We start from the raw sequence: 22,271 nt of genomic DNA, 5'->3' as shown, positions 1-22,271 counted from the left end.
ATTTCAATCGGTCATGGTACGAGTACAGTGGCCGGTTACTGGTGTACTTTCGTTATGCAATGTTGATGTTGGGTCATGTGTTGCGTTGTGTTGTGTTGTGTTGTGTTGTGTTGTGTTGTGTTGTGTTGTGTTGTGCTGTGCTGTAGTGTGGTGCGGTGCAATGTTTTGTTGTGTTGTGTTGTGTTGTGTTGTGTTGTGTTGCGTTGTGTTGTGTTGTGTTGTGTTGTGTTGTGTTGCGTTGTGTTGTGTTGCGTTGCGTTGCGTTGTGTTGTGTTGTGTTGTGTTGTGTTGTGTTGTGTTGTGTTGCGTTGCGTTGCGTTGCGTTGCGTTGCGTTGTGTTGTGTTGTGTTGTGTTGTGTTGTGTTGTGTTGCGTTGCGTTGTGTTGCGTTGTGTTGTGTTGTGTTGTGTTGTGTTGTGTTGTGTTGCGTTGCGTTGTGTTGTGTTGTGTTGTGTTGTGTCGTGTCGTGTCGTGTCCTATCCTCTTCTCTTCTCTTCTCTTCTCTTCTCTTCTCTTCTCTTCTCTTCTCTTCTCTTCTCTTCCGTGCTGTTGTCGGTTTGGTGGCATGTTTCAAATTGAATGTTGTGTTGAATCTTTTCATGTTATGTTATGTTATGTTATGTTATGTTATGTTATGTTATGTTATGTTCATTTTCTCTAACGATGGAATCACAGCATAAATAAACATTTGACAGAAAGACAGAAAATAGAAATAAACTAATTAGTATAGCCACTGTCCATTCCAAGTAGAAAAAAGAACACCATCCTATAACTGCTGTTTAGAAGGCAGGGCTGCTTTATTTTTTTCAAAATTAGTCTAACAAATTATTATTTATACAGTTCTTATATACTCAAGTAAATTTGATATAAAATATATTAAATGTTAGGGAAAAATCATCACAGATATCCTACTCACGTCATCGATTGATGAGAGAAAATTGGAGAAAATCGAAGCCGGATAGCTTATAGACTATCAAGCTACGACAAAGACGTGTTTCAATTAGTCGGAAATCAATGCGAATGGGGATTTTGAATTCGTTATTTTCCCATTTGAAGATTTTGAATTCCCCATCATATGGAGAAATCAAAAGTCAAAATTCCCAATCGCTTGGATCTAGGCTACGTTTAAACCAGGTTGGCATTACAACAATAACGACGACAGCAGTTGACACTAACTTGCTTTGCGGGTCCGTTCTGGACTCTGCAGTAAAAAAAAGGCCTGTAGTTTACGATGCCGTAAAGAGGCCTGTAGTTTACGATGCCGTAAAGAGGCACGTAGTTTACGACGTTGGATGATCTGTGATCCCTATTACCCCAACATCAGTGACTTCAGCCACGTCGCAATTGAACCGTGGATGTTATTCCGTGCAGGTGTCACTTGGGAGCAATATAATATATAACGACTTTCGAGGTAGTAATCACATTTGTTTATTACGGTCAGTAACTAGATAACCTACACTGTCTCAATGACGCATAGAAACTCGTTAATCCGCCTCTCGTCGCTTCAAACTGTAAATTACGTAAATTAAAACAACTGATAGCCGGCTTTTCAGGATCACTAATATAAAGTATTTATCGAATGATTATATATATATATATATATATATATATATATATATATATATATATATATATATATATATATATATATATATATATATATATATATATATATATATATATATATACTAATTGGATTATGTTGATGGCCAAACCAATTTGGTTTGAGCATTACAATCCATGCGTGTTTTATGATTGAAGAAGCTAAAACTAACATGAAACCAATTAATCTTCATGAAACAAGAGCCTATTAAACGTTTTCTGGTAGATTCCGAATCGCCGTTGGGGGCTCCCTACAGAGACCGATTAGAGGTTTGAGCATGCATAGTTGTTTTAACGTCTCTCGATACTCGTCTTGTCTAAGTCCATAAATTAGTGGTCCAGTTGCCGTGCTCGCTAAGGCGAGTAAACTCAATGAAATAGTCAATTTATCGTCGATGCATTGCGGACAGAAAGCGGCTATTTGCAGTAGAGTGAGAAACGGCAACCACCCGACCAGTAAAACCACCAGCATGATTAGCAAAGCGATGGTGCTCTTTCGACCTGTCCGAAAATCAGCGGTTTCAGTTCTATTCACCGCTGCTTTCTGTGTTCGAATTTTCCTTGCTTCTCTCTTTGCCATGTGGACGATACGCGCGTTCAAGAAAACTATGGTAACTGTGCATGGTAATAATACAATGTAAATTGTAATATACACGTACTCTACCGGTGCAACATTCTTCATACGACAAAGTGATGCGTGCGGCGAAGCGGCGATATTGTTCCATCCAAAGAGTGGACCCCAGCTAAATATAACTGCCACGGTCCACGTCAAAGCGCAAAGGAACACAGTTTTACGAATCGTCATGAACTTTTTATATTTAAACGGGTAAAACAGTTTGTAATACATATCAAACGAACTGACGAGCATATTGAGAACAAAACTGATGAGTCCCGTTGTTTGAAGACAGGCTATACTTAGACACCGCAGATTACTGCCCTCAACGGCATACGGAGAAAATGACCACGTGATCGCCGGTATCGTGATAACGCTCATAAAAATAGCTGACGTCGTTAGACTGGCGTAGAAAAAATTTGAAGTTGTGCGCAAATTTTTGTTCACAATTACAGTAAGCGTTATCAAAATGTTGGTAATGGCCAAGAAAATACTTATCATTGTTAAAGTAATAATTCCAGGCAATAACAGCAAAGAGTGTTCTTTCTCTTCAACTGCTATAGACGTAATGCTTGCATCCATGGAAGATGTTGCCATGGCAACATCTTCAATTGAATTCTGCATGATCGATGTATCCGTCATCTCCGTGGCAAGGCACTGAACGTAATCTTCACACATGGGAAGTGCACTGAGGATGACCGAACGTCTAATGAATTTCCCCAAAGAGTTCTTTGTGGACAACCGCTGTGACTTGACATCAACGAAAAGTAAAACTGTTTAATACAGCAACACAAAACAGTGCATAGTAGCAATGTTATTCTATTTCAATACTATTACTATCCGGTTGAAAGATACGGTTCTCCACGAATAATACAAGTATTCCCGTGTGAGAAGAGAGCTTTAGAACAATTCTATGCCTCATAAAATCATGGCAATACATAACATACAATATTTATCAGCGGTTACAGTTTTAGTATCGCAGTACTGGAAGTCACGCTATCATGAGCACGCTATAAAACGCCATTAAAATGTCAGAACGTGTACATTTTGAATATATATGCTTGTTCACGTTTTCCACTGAATCGTGGCATCGCAATTTTTCTTTCAGTAAAACTCAAAGCGGTTCTTGACAGAACAGGATGTTGGTTCTTATTCCCGGAAATACGGTTGATTCTAGATATATTCCATAGATCCGGTCTGTGGGATCATACAAAACAGCCAGTTAAATATGTCATTGTTCGCCACTCAAATTATGCGTCTTCCAGTCTTCAGAGAACAAAATTCCAAATGATTTCACTCACGTTGTCATTACGCATTTCCTTGAAACTTGAAGTCACAAGAACAAACAGTCCGTCGAAACTTCGACCTCTATCACTTGTTGTGGCCGTGGCACTACTGTATTAGGTGCTTCTTGTATAGATACTGTCACCACCGCTGCTTTCGAAGGCAACGTAGAATGCCTATACAAAGTTGCTGCCTGACTGTGCCGCGACTACGCGGATAAGCATTATACGACAATATACCATCCCGCATTAATGGAAAAAAAGTTGAAAGTGAACACTGACATCCGATAACCTTCTCTGTGTAGGTCAACCTAAAGAGTGTCGTTAACGAAATTAAACTGGAGACAAGGCCCACATACCACGCCTAACCTCTCACACAATAACATACTACTGTTTTCGAGATCAAAACAATGTCAGCTGACGTCTGTTTCCTCGAGTGTGTGTGTCAAACATTGACTTTGTTGAGTACACAGTCCTTCTCTATATACGTACATTCACTAATGAACAATATTTTAAATTATTCATGTAAAGCTGTTCAACCAATGAAATGTCTTATATTCCTATGCTCACCCTTAGCTATGTAAATATTCGCAATGCATTTCTTGAGTTACTGATGGGTATAAATTCCCCTGACAGAAAAGTCAATTAAATTCGTTAAGTAATCAATTCAACTGATCACATATATAATACAGTTGCACTGATACGCGGGTATTGCTCTGTCCCCCCCCCCCCTCCCCTTCTCTCTCTCTCTCTCTCTCTCTCTCTCTCTCTCTCTCTCTCTCTCTCTCTCTCTCTCTCTCTCTCTCTCTCTCTCTCTCTCTCTCTCTCTCTCTCTCTCTCTCTCTCTCTCTCTCTCTCTCTCATGTCAGAGGCGTTTTATAATCTTTAAAATGGGATAAATATCTGTAAAGAGCTACATGAAAGGAGTTATTTGTAGAACCGATGATTTGACGTTTCTGATAGTATTTTAATTGGGTCTTTCGGGTGACAGATGAGACACTTTAGGTCGTATATCGACGTAATGGTACACCGTTGAATTGATTTGAAGAGTGTGATGAGAGAAATTGTTCTACTTACAATTCTTCGGAATTTTCTTAAGCCAGTATTGTTTTTCAATTAACATTACATATAGTACGTAAGATAATGTCTAGTTTCGAACTTTGCCACAATGTTTTACTGACATTCAAGAGAGTAAGTCCCAGATGGACTAAATCTAAGCAACTCGTCAAATGAAGTGTTTATATTGTGTTTCAACATAAAGTACAGCAGTGATGAAGTCGGAAAAATATTTACATGTATTGTATGAATGTATCTCTGTTTGTCGATCCTATCTAGACACATACGTCATTACCACAACCCCAACTAACGAGTTTAGCTGCTGTGATTCTACTACAGTTTGCACATATATATACACCTGGCAGCATTTTGTTTTGAAAACGAATACCCCATTACGTCAAAAATATCCACACACACATGCTGACACAGTAACATGTGGTGTTGTCATTCATGTCATATATATAATGATAGGCTATGAGTGTTTGAGTCTTTCAACCAGTTAGTTTTTTCTTTAATTTCTAGTAATTTGGATTTGGAGCGTAATCTTAATCATGTTGCAAAGAAAGTTGCAATAAGGATTTTTATAAAAACAGATGAATGTTATTAACAAAATCAGTCATTTCCACAAAGATCTACCGGGCTGTCATCGAGTAATCTTATCTTTCTAATACAGTCGAGTACGGTAATACTACTCACAAAAGATCACAACAGAAAATATACAGTTAAAAGAGATACATGGCATATGATCAAAGTTGGCCATCTGGCCACAGGGAGCGCAGGCTCAGTTAGTTTTGTTTACAGATACAAATAAACAAGTAAACAAACAAACACAAACAAATAAATAAATAAATAAATAAACAAGTAAACAAACAAACACTACTCCCAAAATAGTCACCAATGGAGAGACCCTAGGGTAGTGTTTGTTTGTTTTTTGTTTTTTGTTGTTTATTCATGTATGTATTGGTTTATTTGTTTGTTTACTTGTTTATTTGTGTGTGTTTGTTTGTTTGTTTGTTTGTTTGTTTGTTTGATAAGAATAGTTTATGGCCTCTAGTATGTGTGCATGAAATGCCAAGGGGGGGGGGATACTTCAGATTTGTTTGTGAATATGAACTGTTATACACGTATAAAAGAGACCATACAACTGTGCTTATCAAAAGATGAAATGTAATATATATATCTTTATTGTGTCTATTGATCTCAACATGGCCCCTTATGATCAGCCTCACTGATATTGATACATTTGCAGACTGAGAAGAAATCTTCTGTGAGACCGAAACTAATGGGGTCTAAATCTATTTTATCCAATAGCTATTCGTATACAATAGAAGCCATGGCCAGATAAGTTGAAGCAAATTTTTTGGCGCAGCAAAAATCTTTAACAATCATGTGAGAGCTGATCGTCTGCCAGGCCAAAATGAAATACAATTGCTACATTTCAATATATACAATACCTTCATGCTTAAAAAGGGTATGCGTTAAAATGTATAAAATTTGGCCACATCTTACAATAATGTTAATTTATCCAAATATTTGAAAGATATTTGTTGATCCAGAAGACCTGTTTAGCCTCATTACATTGTGATCTCTGGATTTTGCTTCTCTGTCTCATGGTTATTGAGAGCAAAATCACAGATCCGCGATGTAAACATGCTAACTTTTGTTTCAAATGAACTGGTTTCCATCTTAGTAAAGCGAGACTAAAATGTTATATATTCTTATTGCAATATCATTAATTTTGTCATTTTTACTGACTAATGAATACAAATAATACCTGTGATGTATTTTAAAATTTTCAGTTTCCTTTTCATATCACATTTAATTTCTCAATATGTTCGCTATTCCATTTATCTCACGACCCTTTTCAAACAGAGTTAATTGAATTATTCACTAAACGAGTAAACAAACGTGGACAAAAAAGTAATAAAAACATAACTTCATAAGTGTGGAGAAAAGTGATCACATCATTTCATACATATTTGATGGAGAAAAGTGGTTTAAAAAGACATGACTCTTCAGACTTGTATTGTACCAGTATGGTCATTGACTCTACATTCTCAATCTTACAAATTTTGTTTTTATTCTCCTCTTGGGAACGTAGATTTTGAATATAAAGTGATGTTTACGTAATTTACAAGTACCGTAGCTTAATGACTGTGTATTCCCCGTGGTGGTTCACATGTCTGACACTTCAGCTCCTTGTTTTAAGATTATTGTGGCAAGTCTTATTGCCAGGGGACAAATAACTGTCTCAAAGGACACCGCTATCATGATTGAAATATTTTCCATTACACTGCATTAATGGTTTCCTTGATAAATCACATTGCAGTGTTGATCGCATGTTAGTGATATATGCTGAATTAGTAAACTTGCCATACGACAAATCCATCCAAATTGCTATGTAAGGTGACACAAAAATTTACAGTTCCCACACCCAGACACAGACACAGACACAGACACAGACACAGACACAGACAGACACAAATACGGGCACACACAGACAGAGAGAGAGAGGGAGAGAGAGACACACACACACACACATACATACATACATACATACATACATACATACATACATACAAACACAAACACAAACACAAACACAAACACAAACACAAACACAAACACAAACACAAACACAAACACAAACACAAACACAAACACAAACACTGTTTTAACTTCTCCTGGCTATGAGGGCCCTAGATTGAGACGTTTAATACCGTGTGGGCTGTTAGACAGCAACTATTTCCCCAAGGTTGATATCCGAGGGAATAGTTGCCACTACATAACAGCAAAGGGGGTAACATGATGTCTACTACTGCTCGAACAAAGCCAGGCAATAAGTGTTTTATAACACGTCATATTCTCAAGCACACATCAATTTCCAAGTCAAAACAAATCACTGATGGACTCCAGTTCTACATTATCATAGTGCCCTAGGGAAAATAGAATACGAATACCCACTCTATGCAAATGGAGTCATTAGGTCACTACTACATACCATGTAATACGATCTAAGCCAATCCCTGAAGGCTGTATGTAATTAAACGATCAAATTATGCATCGAATTTCAACAATATTGTAATGGATGTTGCTTGCCTATAACAGTAGGATTACTATGTACTGATTAGATGACATGCCATCACTGTTTGTCAGAATTTCCCCAAACTGTGTATCTCATTTATTATGATAGATAGATAGATACTAGATAGATAGATAGATAGATAGATAGATAGATAGATAGATAGATAGATAGATAGATAGATAGATAGATAGATAGATAGATAGATAGATAGATAGATAGATAGATAGATAGATAGATACTGTATATTCTTGCAATATTCAAGACAGTTTCAACTCTTTTCAAAAGTGAAGGACGCGAGATGGCGTTGTATACACTCCTTCACTATTCAATAATCAGGCAATATTCTGCACAAGAAATGCTTGCGTGCAGGCACTAGTACAATATTATTTGTTATTGAGGGGGGGCAGACATTATATTTTAATGACTTTCCAATCAGCACTGATAATGATAAATGAGATTTGGCTCCCCTAAAATTCAGTGCGTTTACAGATTCTCGATGTCAAAATTGTGCTCATTGTATCAAACGTCTACACAGGTACGATACTCCAAATTATACATCAAATACTATGAGCACGCCCTACCATATTCCAGACTTTTATCAAAACTGACCTCCCAAGAGCACATCCACCTCATATACAAGTAATCACTACGTCACAACGCGAGCATCATGTGTCTGTTCATACATTGAAATGCCGTCATGCATCAATAGTATTTTTATTACTTGCAGGTAATTGTGGTCTAAAATAATTACTTATAGTTACCTATTTTATCTATGACTCACTTCCTGTAATTTGGTGTACCTTAACCAAGTTTTTCTTGTGTGTGTGTGTGTGTGTGTGTGTGTGTGTGTGTGTGTGTGTGTGTGTGTGTTTGTTTTGTTTTGTTTTGCTATTGAGTTGCAGATATAGACTGGGTCTATGTTGGTCTATTCTGTTTACAAGTAGAAAAACATGATAAGGTTGTATTATTTATTAACAACCTAAAATAAAAATAATACACTGATGTACCACATCTACATTTCCACCTGTATATCCATCTTATAAAACTATTTTTGCGCCTTTTTCAACTTACACACACACACACACACACACACACAGACGCACACACACACACACACACACACACACACACACACACACACACACACTGAAACATTACAACTACCAGTATCCACTGCTGTAAAACCTTCAGAATTTTCTGACTCTCAGAGATTTAATATAATTTACAAGTAGCCTCTCTGATGATGAATACTTGTGACAAACATTCACCTGTTGCTATGTCGCTTTACTTTCCCAATAGCAAATTATAGCCTTGGGGGATTAACAGCTTGTGAGAGGTACTCACTTGTGAAACGATCGTATAACAGTGACTCGAATAAGTATTAACTGTGTCACGTGATTTGTTGACGTCAACTAACCAAACAATGCAATTGACACGTGTACATCACACATCAAGTTGATATTATAAGGCCTAATAAAAAAATTATGTACGCTCAATTTTAGAAAAGGTGGGGTAGGTAGATTTTTTTTTATTTGTTTCCGGTATGAGTGTCTAGGTCAGGTAGTTATATGTTTCCAAATGGTCTCTGTATTATTGGTTTCTTCTCATCAGATGTACAGCCATTACAGACAGGAATTCGAAGAACAGTCTTTTTACGTTGATGTCAGTTTCCGCGTCCACTACTAGTACTATTTCTGGCGAGACTGCACAATTTCCGCGATTGGGTCGCTGGTTATTTATTTCTTCATGTCAGATAGATGTACAGTTATTACAGATTGTTTTATACTGTCTTTTCAAGTTGATGTCAGTTTCCGCATCCACTATCACTTCACAATTTTTTGCGATTTTATTATTTTTTCTCGAATACGTAACAAAAAAGTTTAGGGTCGGCAGTAAAAAAACTAGGCGGGGTCGGGTAACCGAAACCAAACAAATTTTCAAAAAATCATTCTACTACAGAGATATCACATCTATCCTTAACCCCCCCCCCTTTTCTTACAAATGTTCTTGACACGAAATCGTTACTACTTAATTTTTCTGCAGTTTTCATTGTTTATGTTTTTTTTACAAATGACAAACATTTCCATTGTGAATGTAGTAGGCAAAATAGTTAAAATTGTCAAATCTTACTCGTACATTTTTCTCGATTGTACGAAAGTGTTAGTGTACTAGTATTCACACCACCATCCATTCACAGTTTATATCAACATATTTCAATTTTATAATAGATTTATTTATGTCTTGTGTTAGCTAGCTTATACGTGAATTGCCGTCGTTGTAAATAAAATTCCATTAAATGTTTCACAGATAGAATACAGCTCGGTGAAATGTATTTAGTGCAGCCCTTTTCATCATTCGTGTCCATTTAATTAGATTAATCACATGTACAACTAATTTCCAAGCTGGCAAAGTTTAAACGTTTTCGAATGAATCTGTCACAATCAGGGGATACTCAGGGGAAAAGTTGAAAAGAATAATCACTACCCCGGTATTAATGATAAGCTCCCTAACGCGTCATTATTGTGTGATGTACGTAGTTACAAAATGAAGGAATGTGACAGGGTTAACTTTCCAATGACTCATTTCCGATATCTTTGTTAGAATTGATGCCTAAAGGTCTCGGTCACATTGATACGTGGTATGACAAGTACGGTAGCCTACCTACAATGGCAACCCATTGCTTCAAATGTATTATTGTGTGTAGGTTCTGTGTAAGTTGGTACTTGATGTCATGTCACGTGATTGGGTGTTATCAGACTTAATATGACGATGTATTAAATGTAATATAATGTGCTGTGAGTTGCTTGATGTGATGTGGTGTGATGTGATGTGATATGATGTGATGTGATGTGATGTGATGTGATGTAATGCGATACACTTGTATGTACTACTATGATATGATGTAGTCTAATGTAGTGTGTGGTGTGGTGTGGTGTGGTGTGGTGTAGTGTAGTGTAGTGTAGTATAGTGTAGTGTAGTGTAGTGTGAGGCGGTGCAGTGCGATGCGATGTGGGTTTTTGTGATTTGATTATATATATATATATATATATATATATATATATATATATATATATATATATATATATATATATATATATATATATATATATATATATATACACAATACACAAGTTATGGTACGGAGCCGTTACTCAGAGTTTCACGCTTGAATGCGATCTTCGAACGACAGAGTTGTCTGATGATCGCACTATGCGTGAAACTCCGACTTACAACCAAGAAAGAGTTCCAGAACTATCAAAGCTATATATATATATATATATATATCTTGTTCCCTCTTTTACAAAGAGCACAGGTAAAAGTTTTGCTACTCCAGCGAATTTGTACTGACTTCGCCTCGTAAGTGTACACCTAGCAAGTGTACAAACTAGCAAACAGATGATAATAGATCAAATTATGGAGTAATACTCTGCACGTATATTTGCATCACTTTATAGTATCCAATGCCATGATGAGTCGATGTCTTCTGGAATGCTCTGATGTCGATGGATACACAAAGGTGTATAAATAGATGCAACTGGAACGGTTTTGTTGGATCTTTTGACTTACTACTAATATCAAACGCCTCCAAAATTATTGACTCACCAGTTTTGAGGGAATAAATTGATGGTTGTCTGATCGAACAAAATATTCTAGTGTACAACCATTGCGTGTTTAATTCTCCACGTCTGTATCTAAAGGGCGAAACTATTTGCATTTGCCCAGCATCATGGTTCATTGACGATATAGGCAATTTGTTTAATTGTCACGTACTATCTCAGCTGTTTCTGGTATTAAACCATTTGCACTGATGGGCTTGCTTCTCGTAAAACGTGTTTTAACGCACCGTCAAGAAAACTTGAAACTTTAGAGATGGTGGATGGCACAATTATGTAATGGGGGTGAACGAAAATCTGCAAACAAAAACAACTCAGATAGACGGACGGACGGACGGACGGACGCGCAGGTGGGTGGGCTGATGGACGTGACGGACGGGCCGACGGGCAGGCAGACAGACAGACAGACAGACAGACAGACAGACAGACAGACAGACAGACAGACAGACAGACAGACAGACAGACAGACAGACAGACACAGACAGACAGGCAGGCAGGCAGGCAGGCAGACAGACAGACAGACAGACAGACAGACAGACAGACAGACAGACAGACAGACAGACAGACAGACAGACAGACAGACAGACAGACAGACAGACAGACAGACAGACAGACAGACAGACAGACAGACAGACAGACAGACAGACAGACAGAGGCAATTGGAAAGACATGTACAGTAAGGCCACAACCTTGCTTTAATGCACCTTGAAGGTTAATGTAGTTGTTAGATCTAGAATTCGATTACTAGGATGTTTTGATTTTTGCGTCATTGGTGCAATTTTCCAACATTGGAATTGATGATGAGAAGGTTCTGCATATAACACACATAAAGTACATTTACGCTCGTTATGGAGATCGAGATAGCATTCATGTCGGACCAACACGTTGACACAATATATCACTCTTACAGACATACTTCATGGCATGTATCCATCGCCGCTCACATGAACAAGTGATATCATAGATAGAATCGTATTGCTACTTGATCACTTGTCATTTTTCTCTCTCATCACGTGTAGGCCTTTGCCTTAACCTCTGCATACACAATACAACGAGGAACATCGAAGTAAAGCGCTTTCTCTATATGTGCTACACTCGGATCGTTTACAGCATCCATATCAAGTGTAAAAGTATATATACTGTTTCAATTGGTTTATTTACAAGCCTGGCATTTGGTATTTCCATGTGGTCAATTATCAAATGAAGCAACATACTTTTACACTTGATATGGATGCTATAAACAATTGTGGTACATACAAAAAAACTTCACTTTGGTGTTATTGGTTGTAAATAACTTCTCTCCTCCTCTGATTATCGTCTTCTCTGTCTTCCAAGAGTATCCATGACGACCTTTAGGTCCATCCTCTTGACTAATATATCTTTCAATCTGTGCCACTCCTAATCTCTCCCATCCTTCCCTCATAATCTCAAGATATATTTGCATAATCCTGTAAGCAATTCTAGGCCTACCAGTTTCAGCTTTAGCTTTGATTGTTTGAGTTTTGCTTGTACAAATTAGGGGCAATAGAAATATTGTTAAGAGAACTGATGTAGTACTTATCTTTAGACTTTCTGTTGAACAATGTTTCCGTTTCACCGTTGGTAAAATATGTTCCGGTTGTTGGCAGTATTTGTTGTTGTTGTTGTTGTTGTTGTTGTTGTTGTTGTTGTTGTTGTTGCTGCTGCTGCTGCTGCTGTTACTGCTGTAGTTGTTGTTGTTGTTGCTGTCGTCGTCGTCGTTGTTGTTGTTACGTTGTTGTTGTTGTTGTTGTTGTTGTTGTTGTTGTTGTTGTTGTTGTTTCTTCATCGTTAATGTCACTAGTGATTTGTACATCCACATGAATTGTTTCTTAGGTTCGCAGTTACGTAACTTGTTGCATGATTCGGATGTGGGAGCAGTTTCACATTTGGTCAACTCATGAATATATAATGTCATTAACTACAAGTAACTTTAAACATTAAGGTCATGGTTTCGACAAAATTTTTAATTAACAGAAGTAAATTTCAATCGATAGGATGGTCCTTGCATATCTTCCCGATGAACTGAAAGTATACCGTAAGTTCCTTACCGGGGGCGCCCTCATCGTCCAATCCCTCTCTTGTGACGAGAAGGTCGTTGAGGGTGAACAACTTATGACATTCTACACAGTCGCCGACCGGCCGTACATCATACTTTTGATATTCAATTAGTTTTATAACCTCCAAAGTCCTTGGTTTGTTTTCCAAACGTCGGAGGTTTTCATAATGGGAGAAATTGTTTAAATTTTGTAAGCAGAGGGCCTTGGGGGGGGGGGGTCTTGTTCGTTGAAAAAACTATCATAGCATCCGATAGCCAAAATTTCGCATCGTTGTACGTCGACACGGATACTACGTGTTCTCACCTTCTAAATCACGTCCTGGCACGTCAGTACTATGATACATAAACACTATGACGAGCTATACACACTCAGGTTATGGGGTCATCATCATAAAACGTCATTATGTTGGGCCGTGTACGTCACCAAGAATCTGTGTTGTGACAATCCCGCAGCTTGAATCCATCTTTACTGATCGCTAAAATAGAAAAAAAAAAAGTGGCAAGTATAGTACAATACACTAAATGTTTGATTGCTGTAGATGCTTTCAAGTTCTCGGTCGTGCCCCCCCCCCACCCCACCCCGGGCCCAACCTGGCATCACTCCAACCCAAACCGTGTAACCCACCCCACCCGACGCCCACCCAAGCTTCAACCCTACTCACTGAGCCTAACCCATAGCCCCCATCGAGATACATTAAACCCCTTTTTAGATTCTTTGAGACCTTAATTCACGTGTAGTCCAGTCACGTGATTTGTTGTGAAACATTTTAAACTAGATGCGTGCTTTTTTATTCAAAGCAATATTCAGATCTGTGTTAAGTTGCTTTTTTTCTTACTACAAACTATTCAAAATAATAATCTACTGCTAAGATTATGTGTTGGAATAAAGTTATTTATAATAGTTGTATTGATATTTGGGTCAAATTTATTACTAACTTAATATTACGTTAGATGGCACAAAGCAATGCGAAACGAGAGGAAAGACGCTTCTTGTGTGTGTGATTTAGTTTATTGGACATATGGCCACGATATGGTTGGTTTGAAAACATGCCTTGATATCCCAGTGCGTCCATCACAAAGAAACTGGAAAGTGAAACGTTTACTTGATAATTCGATAATTCATTGGTATTTCAGGAATAATGAAGTACGCATGCGTACAAGAACTTTGCATTGATGAATCATTCAATTTGATTGGTCCACATCAGTCTATTGGTCGTGTACGCACATAAGGGACATTTCCACACTTTATTTCCTTCTTCACTTTCTAGCCACTTATCCTGTATCCCTTTTACATAGAAAGAGCATACACAACCAAACATATAATCTGATCGTGAAAAAAATGACAACATCACGACTAATACTTAGACAAGGGGTCACAGAGAACCAATCAAAATCGGTTTAATAAACAGAGTTGCGTCTACATGTACAGGTCACCTGATTGTTCGTCTGACCCTCAGTGAAACATATGTCAACAAAATGAACGCTACTCCACATTTAGTTTGAAGCATGTTTTAAATATAGTCACTAATTATTTATAATTTGACGTTGGAATAATGGCTGGGTCGGCGCTGAAGAGGCTTATGGCCGAATACAAACGTAAGTTTGGTTATTTGCTATCGAGGATTTCATGTTTCGCTTTCTGTATGACTTGATACGGAAGTCATGTTAAACCAGACCACCACCAAAGTGAAGTTAATTTACGAAGACGCCGATTGTAATACACAACTCGAACATGATGATGTACAGTTGTTAAAATATTCTAACTTTCTTTGGATGTACATCTGACGTAGCTGCGATAATAGTAGCGTTTGTTGTAGTTTTGAGTTGTTGTTTTCTGTTTTGTAAATCGTAGTCTTTTTTTCGTTACGATGTTTAACTGGGAAACGAACATCGTAACGAAAAAAAGACTAAAAAAAACAAGGAAAAGAAACATTTCAAAACCACAACGAACGCTACAATTATTGCAGCTGGGAGAGGGGGCAGGTTTGACTCGAGTTAAGTCTGCAGTGTGTTACCTCGCTGAAAGTGAAATAGCATCATGAATAGCCAACTCTGGCTGTGAAGAGACCAGCTGTATAGTATAGTAATAGTATACTGGGATGATATATCATGGACGTATAAAACAAAGTTAGGAATGCCACACTTCTTGAAACAATTGCCTTTACCATTGACATCTAACATTAACTTTGTAACTTACAGTATTACTGACACGCATGATTTCTGAATGGCTATTGAACTGTAATAGGTGACTTGAGTAGCTGTTTTGGGCCACAAGTGCATGTAACTAACAAATTTAAATATCTTTTTACAGAATTGACTCTGAATCCTCCAGAAGGTATTGTAGCTGGACCAGCCAATGAAGAAAACTTTTTTGAATGGGAAGCATTGATAACGTGAGTATTTGTTTTATCTGTATGAGACTCAGTGTTGACTTGTACATAAGCTGTAAGTGTAATTTGTGTGGCCTCCCAAGTCATTTCCAAAAAAAACTGCATACTTCTGTGTATCTCAGACCAGCATTTGGTTTCCTGAGCATGTGTAGACAGTGAAATGATTATGCCAAGATGTCTATTCTAACATGCTTGTACTTACATGTACTGTTAAAGTGTTCTCCCCAATACACAATGCTAACACAGTCCTTGCCACCCATTGCTGTGTAATATTTTATTATGTACATTTACAGGGGTCCAGAAGGTACCTACTTTGAAAATGGTGTTTTTCCAGCAAAAATTACATTTCCTGCCGATTATCCTCTGAGTCCTCCAAAAATGAAATTTACTTGTGAAATGTTTCACCCAAACAGTAAGTGCATTATATTAATGATTGTAAAATGTTTTTAAGTTGTAATCCATAGATTATTGTCATTATGTTTGATTTATTCTAGCCTTAGGGCTCCATTGATGAGACCATATTTAGGCAAAAAACCATGGCACAAATCAGGGGCCTTAGTCAGTGTTTTTCTAAGGTTAGGGAACCCTGTTAACAGAAAGGGAGAATAGGGTAAAAATGGCAGTGTTTCCCCATAGAGTCTATGGTAATTTTGTATGGAACCCATGTAAAATGACATAAGAGCCTCAGTAGATTTTACCTACTTACAGCCCTTAGTGAAACCACTGTTAGTATATTGAATCTTTTGTGAATAAACTTGTGTTTGTAGCTAGCAGTAGGCATTGTACATGTACAACCCACTGCAAGTTAGCATTCACTAGCTTTGTTTGATACAACTGTGCAGAAAACCAATAAGACACTGCTCATTCTGGTGTATAGTAATCTTCCAGTTATAGTCCCTGGTGGACCAATTTTGGAAGTGAAGACTACAAGAATACACTTTAAAGATAGAATGATCACAATTTCTTGCAACATTTTGTCTAAATGTAATAAACCATTTAAATGAATTGCAAATAGATGCAGACCCATGGGTACATGTACCAATGTTTTGATACCCGCATTTGAAGGCACTTTAGTTAATTAGACATTCTTCCCCAATATTTTTCTTTGTTCAGCCAAGTAAAGTACAAGTGACCTAAGGGGTCTTTGTCACTATGAATCATTAGAAGAGTAGTGACAACCCCTTAGGTCAAGAGTATTTTCCAGCTGAATGAAGAAAAATATTGGAGAATAACATAATTATACCAGCGCCAGTAATATCGAAGAAATATCGGGGAAAGTATGGCAGTTTTGAACATTTTGACTCATATTTGAAAAACAGTAAAACCAGTGACATAGACATACATTTTCGTGACGTAGATGCAAGTTATCGTGACGTAGAATAACAAGAGTATATATTCCGTATTTGTTGGTCTTAATGGCTTGTGCATGCTATAAACAAATGCCGCAACAAGCTATTCATTCCAGCTTGCTATTATTAGTGTAGCATCCCATCAGGGTCATAGTACATTGTAGTACACCCTTGAAGATACTGACGAGACATCCACAAAAATTTGGGATTTGCTTCCAAGAAATTTTTTGACTCTGTGAGTAGAAATTTATATTCTTTTACAAAGTATAAACAAATGTTCAATAATTACATTTTGTACCCATATCATTACAGGGGTGAACAAATCCACTGGTCCTGGGTCCAGGACTAGCGATTTTTTTGGGCAGACCACACAAATTTTACCTTGTCTGGTCCATCGGACCAGTACCTTACTGTTAATAACTATGTTAAAAAGTCCTTTGAATACACAGATTCATAGGCAAGATTTAATTTTTCACATTAGCACGACCTGGGACCACAATTCTTTCAGCAGGACCACTAGATTTTTTAAGGCACTGGTCCAGGGACCACCAGTTCACAAAATGATTTGTTCACCCCTGCATTAACAATATCAGGAAAAATAGATCTGAGTACAGTACCATTAGATATTTTGAGTGACTGGTCAAGGGACGTCACTACCTGTTTTGCTCGCAGTCAGCACTGCCAGTGTTTAAATCTCAGGTCCTCAAATTACATGTAGTTATCAATGGAGTCATAAGGATTAGAGAAAATCATTTTTTTTTGTTCCGAACCAACTCTGCTAGACAACTGTTTTTAATTGTAATACCACACTGAACTTTAAAGCTACATTATATATAACTGGAATGATTTTTGAAACTGCTTTGTAAGATATTTGATTTAATCGTAATATTGTTCATCATGAGATGTGTATGTGTATACATATATATATATATATATATATATATATATATATATATATATATATATATATATATATATATATATATATATATATATATATATATATATATATATATATATATATATATATATATATACAGTGTCTAGTAACTGGTATTTTAAGAATTTTCAGGAAATATATTGTTGGTTGTCTGATGGAAAAGATAATACATGTACATGTACCCCAGTTACAGCTAGTACAGGTTTAAACATTAATCCGTGCATAAATCTGTCTGTCTTTCTGTTATAGTTTACCAGGATGGTCAGGTTTGCATATCTATATTACATGCACCTGGTGACGATCCAATGGGATACGAAACAAGTGCTGAGAGATGGAGCCCTGTACAAAGTGTTGAAAAAATTTTGCTTTCAGTTGTTAGTATGCTGGCAGGTATGTGACACTTAATTTAGTATACTAATTTACCTATTTTTGACTGCTGTGTGGCGTCATTCAGGTCGCTCCCTGTATATCCCTGTATATTTGTATGAGGTCTGTGACAAACTTGAATACCTGAATGGCCTGTTGTCAAGAATAGGTTAATATCATTACCTCAAATGTACTTTGTAATTTGCTTATGGCATTATTATTCTCATAAGGAAACTTAAGGATTTTCAATACACCAATTCTGGCTACTCACCTTGCTGTCATTTTCAAAAAAATAATGTCACAATGGGGGTCAAAATCACATGGTATTGCATGAAGCAATCAACAAAATGTGGGTAAAAAAACTCGGTGAGTTCCTGAAAATTATATTATTTGAAACGTACAAATTACATGATTTGAAACACCGCATGATTGAGACTGGATCAGAATGCAACCAACTTTAGTAAAACATTTGGAAATGATGAATTTTTTCAAAGAAAGCTACAGTATTCAACTATCATAACTAACTGTCACTTCTAGTCCAAAGTATGCTTAGAACAGCATCCCTAGTGGCCAAAACACAAAATCCTTTGTCTTTCCAAATCTAGAATATGGTGTATGACTTCAATTTCAAATTTCGCTTTATTGCCAATGTCAACAATGTAGAGTTTTGTACATTTTGGCATGATTTGTCACAATTGTTCATAGCATCTATATCAAATTAAATGTATACTTTTTCAAGTAGTTTAATCATTATCCTAGCATGCAGTCTCACTCATTGTAATCAATCTGTAAAAATTTTGGCAAGTAAATCATCAATGAACTCTCATTGAAAGCTCAATAGAATCAAGGTTGTGATGGCTATCATTCACTGGAATCAGTTTGCTGTCCTTGGCAAAAAACACTGTTTACAAAATGACTCAATTAGAAATGCCAAATACTACTTGGTAGGCTTATAAGTTATAATTAAAGTGATTGAAAGAGTATACTTTTACACTTGAATGTTACAAATGAATGTGACAACTACAGAAAGTGTGGTACATACAAATTCTATATCAGTATTTTGTCTGTCCACAGCTCAAATTTAATTTAGTAGTTACTAGTTGATACTACAGTAATCTGAGCAACACATATGATTTGTGTATAAGTCGTTACGTCGGTCCACCAAGGTGTTACCTGCTATACAATTGCATAGCAGATACAACTTTACTGCACTGACATGATGAGGTATTGTGTTATTCAAACTTTGATGGCCATTATTTGTGTCTCTGCAGAACCAAATGATGAAAGTGGTGCCAATGTTGATGCGTCCAAGATGTGGAGAGAAGACAGAGAACAGTTTGGAAAAATAGCAGAAAACATTGTCAGAAAATCATTGAAATTGTAGGCCTACCAATTTAATACAGAGCATAGACCAATTACAGCAAACAAGGGAGAATTAGGAATGAATCAGTAATGACTAAGAAGGGCTTGCTTTGCTCATCAATCAATTATTTTGATTTCTCCCAACTTGTACGATAATAGCATAAGCAGCATTTCTGAATTCACAGAATTCACAAAGAACTCTTTTAATCTATTTTTTTCTTTATCAAGCGCCCAAATTTAAATTTACCATTTGTTTAAGAGGGTGAACTATATGATAACTACTAACTAGATGATAAACAAGGAAAATTATACTGCTTGAATGGAGCTATGTTTTTGGCAACACACTCATGTTCTAGTGGTTTGATGCCCTAGTACTAGGTAAAGTGATTGATCTGTTGTATAACCCTATAGGATAAGCCAAAGTATATGTTCTGTGGCTTGACCACCTAGGACAAGAGGAAGTATTTGGTCCATGGTTTAACCCCCAAGGACTATGTACATTATGTATTGTATGGTATAATCTCCTAGGAAAGGGTAGCATATGTGTTTAATACAAATGTAGTTTGATCCCCTAGAATTTTCTATATTAAGATCTAATAGGACTATATAAAGCCTGTGTTCTATTGTGTTGGCCCCAAGGACAAGGTCAAGTATGTGTCTATTGTATAACCTTTTAGGACTAGGTCAAGTCAAGTATGTGGTCTATGGTGCTCCATCCCCCTTCAAATGAGATAAATTATGTTTTTTCTATGGTACGGCCCTTACAACTTTGTAAATTATGTGTTCTGTAATTCGACCTCTTGGACTATTTATTCATAGGTCTAAGCCTTAAAGTTCTATTCCAGGTAGTAATATATATTATCAGTTCACCTGTTACAAACAACATCTTACAAATGTCTTATATTCTACCCAGTTAAGTATTTTCAATTATATTCTGTGAAAATATTTATTTTATATGCAATATAGTTAAGTTCACCAACTTCAAATGCAGTAACACAGTGGTTAAAATGGCACAAACTGAGTTTATGAGCTACACAATGTATTCGACTCAAATGAAAAAGCATAATTAATCCACTCTCGCAAACCAACGTGATATTACTTCTGCAACATTGTGAAATATCAATATCCTTCTTGACAGTGCATCTTAGATGGTGCTGTAAAAGAGGCTGTGGTTTATCACTGATGACCTCTTGACGGTACATCATGGATGATGCTGTAAAAAAGGCTGTTGTTTAAGAGGATGACTTCTTGACGGTGCGTCTTGGCTGGCGTCGTAAAAGAGGCTGTGGTTTACAACTAAGACCTCTTGAAGGTGCGTCATGGATCATGCCGTGAAAGAGGCTGTGGTTTACACCAATGTCCTCTTGACAGTGTGTCTTGGATGGCGTCGTAAAAGAGGCTGTGGTTTACAACTAAGACCTCTTGAAGGTGCGTCATGGATCATGCCGTGAAAGAGGCTGTGGTTTACACCAATGTCCTCTTGACGGTGCGTCTTGGATAGCGCTGTAAAAGAGGCTGTGGTTTACACCGATGTCCTCTTGAAGGTGCGTCATGGATAGCGCTGTAAAAGAGGCTGTGGTTTACAACTAAGACCTCTTGAAGGTGCATCATGGATGGCATCGTAAAAGAGGCTGGGGTTTACAATGATGAATCAATCCTGTTTTCCCCAACCTGTAGTTTTTTGTGTACTACAGTAGAACGAGGATTAAACTAACTAGTATATTGATAATACTGGAGTATGCTTTCAATGGTATTGAAATCATAGTCTGCCATTGATTGTTAGGACACTCAATAACATAATAGCTATTTCCTCGACTTTGTCATCCAAATAATTTTTGTATTATTCCTAAATGCCCGGTTTGAGTGCTGCCAATAACAAATGATGGTCAAAGATGCTTCACTTATCAAAATACAGCAGGTAGCTTTTCATACACACCAAAAATTATACCCCAAAACGGTGTAAACTCAGCTTGTGCCCCCTTGATATAAAATAAAAGTTTATATAAAGTAAGAAAAGATGCCTATATTTAGAGGCAGTTACCTTCAATCATGTTAACAATTGCTATTGTACTTTAATGAATATTAAATAGCTCATGAATATTAAAATCATCCAGGGACTCCAGTTACAATTGGAGGTCTCTGTAAAATGTCATATAAAAAATTTACAACATTGAAGTTAGGTTTGCAGTAACATGTCAGTAAAAGAGCACCTGAATTACATCTTTAAGGGCAGTCTGTTTTATTTCTGGGATTCTTGGAACCCAACTGAGCCTAAGGTTCTTTGGTCCAGCACAAAGACTTAAAAAAATCAACACCCTCTATAGCCAAATTAGAAAAAATCTCACAATCATTGAGAGTAAGATAGCAATACCAAAAGTATGTATTTGGGTTAAAAATATCATTTTTTGCAGAAATACAACAAGGACTTTGATTAGAGAAATGGCTTTCTTCTGCTTATAGTCACTATTTGTAAGGTGTCGAGATTATTACAAGTTTTACTAAAATGCAAAACATTTTTTAGCCTACTTACCAACC

General features: G+C 36.9%; 2 protein-coding genes across 2 annotated transcripts; one reads left to right on the top strand and one right to left on the bottom strand.

Annotated features, from left to right (window-relative positions):
* Window positions 1-1,727: 1,727 nt before the first annotated feature.
* Window positions 1,728-3,935, bottom strand: LOC144450832 (adenosine receptor A1-like). The gene has a single exon (XM_078141570.1). It carries the CDS (start codon window positions 2,890-2,892, stop codon window positions 1,810-1,812), a length of 1,083 nt encoding a protein of 360 aa, XP_077997696.1. The 5' UTR covers window positions 2,893-3,935; the 3' UTR covers window positions 1,728-1,809.
* A 10,851-nt stretch (window positions 3,936-14,786) lies between these two features.
* LOC144450427 (ubiquitin-conjugating enzyme E2 G2) lies at window positions 14,787-20,996 on the top strand. The gene is made up of 5 exons (XM_078141027.1): window positions 14,787-14,925; window positions 15,641-15,722; window positions 16,013-16,131; window positions 18,258-18,398; window positions 19,646-20,996. The coding sequence occupies exons 1-5, from the start codon at window positions 14,883-14,885 to the stop codon at window positions 19,756-19,758; spliced, it is 498 nt and encodes a 165-aa protein (XP_077997153.1). The 5' UTR covers window positions 14,787-14,882; the 3' UTR covers window positions 19,759-20,996.
* Window positions 20,997-22,271: the final 1,275 nt, after the last annotated feature.

This window comes from Glandiceps talaboti, chromosome 20 (genome assembly GCF_964340395.1).
Source record: "Glandiceps talaboti chromosome 20, keGlaTala1.1, whole genome shotgun sequence".
Classification (NCBI taxonomy): domain Eukaryota; kingdom Metazoa; phylum Hemichordata; class Enteropneusta; family Spengelidae; genus Glandiceps; species Glandiceps talaboti.
Note: the sequence above shows the minus strand (reverse complement) of the source record. Positions and strands in the feature narration are given on the sequence as shown.

Excerpts from the sequence above, each read along its gene's own strand:
- LOC144450832 (XM_078141570.1), bottom strand. The coding sequence starts at position 2,892 with ATGTGTGAAGATTACGTTCAGTGCCTTGCCACGGAGATGACGGATACA.
- LOC144450427 (XM_078141027.1), top strand. The coding sequence starts at position 14,883 with ATGGCTGGGTCGGCGCTGAAGAGGCTTATGGCCGAATACAAAC. Across the intron at positions 14,926-15,640 it reads GCTTATGGCCGAATACAAAC|AATTGACTCTGAATCCTCCA; the intron begins GTAAGTTTGGTT and ends ATCTTTTTACAG. Across the intron at positions 16,132-18,257 it reads TGAAATGTTTCACCCAAACA|TTTACCAGGATGGTCAGGTT; the intron begins GTAAGTGCATTA and ends TTTCTGTTATAG.